General features: G+C 41.3%; 1 protein-coding gene across 1 annotated transcript; it reads right to left on the bottom strand.

Moving 5' to 3' along the window:
• Nucleotides 1–1409: 1409 nt before the first annotated feature.
• LOC130185444 (ELKS/Rab6-interacting/CAST family member 1-like) lies at nucleotides 1410–4001 on the bottom strand. Its single transcript, XM_056401915.1, has one exon. The coding sequence runs from the start codon at nucleotides 3886–3888 to the stop codon at nucleotides 1657–1659; it is 2232 nt and encodes a 743-aa protein (XP_056257890.1). The 5' UTR covers nucleotides 3889–4001; the 3' UTR covers nucleotides 1410–1656.
• Nucleotides 4002–5218: the final 1217 nt, after the last annotated feature.

The raw sequence follows: 5218 nt of genomic DNA, 5'->3' as shown, positions 1-5218 counted from the left end.
GCTTCGCCAGTTTACTGTTTGTTTTGCCATTTATGTTAAAAATGATCAGCGCAACATTTGAAAAGAAATGTGGATGAAGCAGACAGTTATCCTGCCCTGGGATTGTGCTAAAGTTCACCAGTTATCAGCCTGTTAACTATCAAACACGGAAAGCAGAAAGATGGTGGACTGAGGATTAAGACCGTGTCAGTTGACAGAAAAACAAATGAAACCTTCAACATAAATGACACAACAGGAAAGTGTTTTAGTGTTGAGTTTAGGGCTGGGACGATTATCCGAGGTAATCGACGTTGTCGATTATAAAAATTATTCGACGTGGAATTTTAGTGTCGACGCGTCGTGTAAAACCACACAGGGTAAATGTTCATAGAACAAAACTGGAACTTTCTAATGGGACCGTTTATATCATCGTCTTTGGTTTACCCGGATACAAGCGCAGCGCACGGACCGGGACAACGCGGTGACGTAATTGAACTCATTGACTACGTGAATGATTTGTGTCTGTGTAATCTATTTGAACAACACGGCGGCGTCTACCAGCAGTACGACGGAGCGTGTGGAGCAACACGCGGCTAAAAAGGCTCGCACACGGTCCTCCAATGTTTGGGAATACTTTAATCTTGACACCAACGGTGCGGTAGTCTGCAGACTCTGCAAAGTGCATCTGACATATCACTCTAGCACGACAGTCATGCACGAGCACATAAAGAGGAAACACCATGGTGCAGCAAGTCAAGATGTTGGACGGGGCAAATTGTTATATTAAATGACTAACTGGAAAATAATTGCAATAAAATTACTGTTACGTTAATAAAAAAACAATCGTTAGATTAGTCGAATAATTGAAAAAATAATCGCTAGATTAATCGTTTAAAAAATAATTGTTTGGGACAGCCCTAGTTGAGTTTTAGTAATAATTTAGTCACCGTGATGCGTTTGATGACATCTGGCCAGTGTTCTTGTGTGTGTGAATTTCTGATGTTACGTAACTAACACTTGTTGCTGTGCAGTGCGTGAGCTGCAAAGTTTCGTGATAATCAAAACACCTTTACCTGCGCTGAAATGTTTTATTTCTCTTAAAATTCCTCTGTATTAGTTTTTCTACACCTAACTGCTTTGTCTTTTTTTCTTCTCTATTGATTTTATGTATTTTGCTGCCTTTGTCGAGCACTTTGCAATGTGTATTTAGAAAAATGCTTCATAAATAAAAATGATTCAAACAATTATTACAAATGTAGTCATGTATTCATTAATCTATTAATATTACTAATTACAAGATGATTAACAGCCTGTAAGTTAAAGAGTTACTGAAAGTATTGGAATGGACAGAGTAAAGTATCTTTAAGATAGATTTATTATTTATTTAACAACTTTAGAGATGTTAAGAAGTAATTGTTTTGTGGGGAAAACCGGAGAACCCGGGGGAAACCCACTTGATGCACTGAAACGTTTGTTCATTTGTGAGTGCAGTCCAGCTCAGTCAGTTCCGGGCAAATGTGCAGGGATGTGCTCCCTCACTGAGTGTGTGATACCAGTCATTACACATTTGCTTGCATGTTATTGAGAGCTGGACTGAGCTGAGAAATGAAAGCATCGCATCAGTTTGTTCACCCAAAAGATTTGTGTGAGATTTCTTTTGAGTGAATCCTTTGGGAATTATGCTTTGCTCTTCTTTATTTTATTAATGGGAGGGAGGACGATAATGTTCCTTTTCTTTTCAGGCTGGGGCTGGGGTTGAGGTTGAGGCTGGAGCCTGGGGGACAGTTTGTGGATGTGACCAGATTTGGACTCAGAGGGGGGATGGGGCTGAGTGGAAAATGACAAACCAGGTCTGCTTTGTATTTTATGAATTGGGGGGAGGAAAGTCTCTGCATTGATTCCTGACTGACACTGGAACTTGGTGGACCTGAGTGGGAAGCGTGTGTGTTGTGAGAGGTAAACAGACTCTGAATTTTCCTCAGAGGGGGCCTGGGTCTTACTGAGAACAGGGGACAGGGGTCTGTACCTTGATTTCTCTCTAGTCTCCAAGTTGATTTTCCTCAACTCATCTGACAGCCTCTTGACCTCTTCTGTCTTACTCTTGTAATTGTCCTCATATGCCGTGAGCATTCCCTGTAATGCCATTAATCTTTCTCTGAGCTGTCTGTTATCCCATTGACACACGTGGAACTTCTGCACCGCCTCCTTTGACCTGCACTTCAGCTCCTCGATCTCCTGGTTCTTTTCCTCAAGCTGCTGATTTTTCTCATGTACCTCATCTGCCTTCTCATCTGCCTTCTTAAGACAGGGCAAAAGATGTGTTTTCCTGGCCTGGGTTTTCTCTTCGCCCCTGACGTATTTATAGGCAGACTGGTTAATCATGTGCGTGGTCAGTATGTCGCAATTATTCTCAAGTTCCGTGTTCTTCAGCCTGAGAGACTTGAGTTCCAATTCATATTCTTTGAGGGTATTTCCTTGTTTGATCTTCGTAGCGTCCTGGAGGTTGATCTTCTGTTGCTGCTGCACTAGCTGTTCTTTGTATTGCTCTAGGTCTTTTTCCAACTTTTCTTTCTCTGCTTGCATCTTGGCCATGTTCTTCTGTGCCAACAGCTGGTCTTTATCAGCAGTGGTTGAACACATATCTTGCGTTATCTTAGTTTCTGACAGTTGCTTCTTCATTTCTTCCAGCTGGTTCTTCACAGAACGATAGTCCCTCCTAATCCTGTTCACCTGGATTTTCTTTGCATTGATCTCACGTGTCTCCTCTCGAATTTCACCATTGAGTTGTTCAATTGCTTTGTCCTGCTCAGTGATTTTTGCCTGAGCTGTGAACAAGTTTTTAATGGCGAGGTCTCTTGTACCCTGCATACTTTCATTGATGATTAATTGCTGTCTTTGCTTACTCTCCAATTCACAAATGATAGTCCTCATATTGATTATCTCCTGGTTTTTGGCTTGACTGTGGCCAGCTTCTTTTTGCTTGCGGTTTTGGAGTTTGTGTTTCAGCTCATTGTATTTGTTAACTTGATGTTCCAATGATAGTATTAAGTGACGCTGTTTTCCAGCCTCAGATATCTGATGTTCTAATTCTTCGGTCTTGTGTTTACTAGCCTGAGTTGCCATATCCAGCTGGTGTTCCATCAATATGTGTGAATTCTTTAAGTCGTCAATCTGGCCTAGGAGGTCCCGGATCTCCATCTTCAGATGATGTGCTTTTTTCTTATCAGCTTCAATTTGTCTGCGGTATCTTTCGTTTTCATGACCCCGCCTCGCAGTCTCATTTTCTACACCCTGACATGCCTCTATTGAACAGACCAGCTTGTCATTCTGTTCGTGGAGGTTTTTTACAATGGCTCTTTCGATATTTAACTCGCCTTTAGTCTGCTCGTGTTCCGCATCCTTCTTTTTCAACAGCTGTTTCATTTCTTCCATTGTTTTGACGGCAAAGTTTTTATACCCTGTCAGCTCTTGAACCTGATGATGCAAATTCTGCCCCTGCAAGGTCAGTTTTTTCTTTTCCCCTTTGATTTGATTGAACAGCTCTAAGTCCTTCTCCCTCTGCTCCCTCATCATCTTCTCCACCGAGTATTTGTCCTGGAGTGTGTGACATTGCTTCTCCAGACTCACAATTCTCTGCTCTGAAACGGTCTTTTCTTGAGCTCTGTGAGTCTGTTCGTTGACTAACTCGGTTTTGACCTTATGTAGGTCTTTTCTGAGCTTGTCCACGTGCAAATCCTGTTCCCCGGCTTTACGCTTTAGTTTAGCAACCTCAACTTGTTCTTTTTTCAAAGAGGTCTCGGCTTTAATAAGGAATGAGATTTGTCTTTGCAATTCCTTGTTTTTGTCGATCAGCCTTTTCTCATTTTTCTGTGTCCTCTGTAATTCCTCTCTGATCTCAGAAACACTCATGGTTTCTGTGCTAGTGTTATAATTACCACTTTGAAATGGAGTTATTCACTGTGTAATGTATTCTTCTTTCCACTGTTGCACTCACTGTGTAGACTGTGTGTCTTCTAACAGAAACTGAGAGACTCAAACATAAACTGTATTCTAGTTCAAAGTCAAACGTTCCAATGACAGGCAAATGGCTTTGATCCATGCATTCCAATGATGTCATGACTTTCCAATGGTGACATCACTGTGATGTCACACACTTAAGAGGACAACAGTTTAAACTGACTAACGGATCAGGGGGAAAACCCCCACACCACTGTTACCATGGTTACCAACATAAAATTACAGGTTTATTATAAGATTGAACAGTTCATGGTTATTAAAGGGATTTAATTGTTTTCTAGCTTTTCAAATTGTGATAAAATCTTTATGTTTATTGCCTCAATATCCTCCACTTGTTTTTGCACTACAAACAAGCTGCACCAAAGTCTCTGCCCAAGTTTCTGCTGTTTGAAAACACTTCCTTTTTGTGGATACTGCTTTACAGCAGAAATGCCAATCTGAATAATTTACATCTTAAAGTTATAATCTGTAACTTTTCCAAATTAAAATGTCTAAAAATGACTAGACATATGATATAAATGAATGAGTTGTGTTCTTACATTATCCCAAATTTATCCATCAATTCTCAAACCTAGAGAAATACGTCATTTTAATCATGGTATGTGTCATTTGGTCGGCTGCCAATGACATCATATCCCCTATGCACATACATCAGTGTTGTTTGTCTGACAAAGGCTCAACATTGACTTTTGTCTAGTTTTAAGCCACATACACTTTTTACACCTTGGTTGTTTTCAACTATATGTTTGAACCAGATGAAGGATTTTAGTCATTGAGCTGCGATCGTTTGCGCAAGAGACGTGTGTTTTTTTTCTCCTTAAAGGGGACATATTATGCAAAATGCACTTTTCCATGGTTTTCTATCAGTAATATGTGTCCCCGGCCTGTCTACAAACCCCCCCAAACATGAGAAAGGTCCATCCTCTCCGTCTTTTGCTTGCTCCCCCTTTCAGGAAATGTGTGCTCACACAGGCCAATTGGAGATTTTCCTTGATGTCGTCATGAAGGGAGATGACACCTCCCCCCAGGTGGGTGACACTCCCTGAGCTAGGTGTGTGTTCCGCCCTCTCAGTCCTATCGTTTATTCCCTCGCATCAGCGGCTCCGGTAAAACTATGTCGAAGGTACGAGCGATGCACGCTAGTTGCTCGGTTGTTGACTGTACAAACCAACACAGAAGTCTTTTACCCCCTACGTCTGAGGATCGAAGACCCAGTGGATTT

Source organism: Seriola aureovittata, chromosome 17 (assembly GCF_021018895.1).
Source record: "Seriola aureovittata isolate HTS-2021-v1 ecotype China chromosome 17, ASM2101889v1, whole genome shotgun sequence".
NCBI classification, from domain to species: domain Eukaryota; kingdom Metazoa; phylum Chordata; class Actinopteri; order Carangiformes; family Carangidae; genus Seriola; species Seriola aureovittata.
This window is presented reverse-complemented; position numbering and strand designations above follow the sequence as displayed.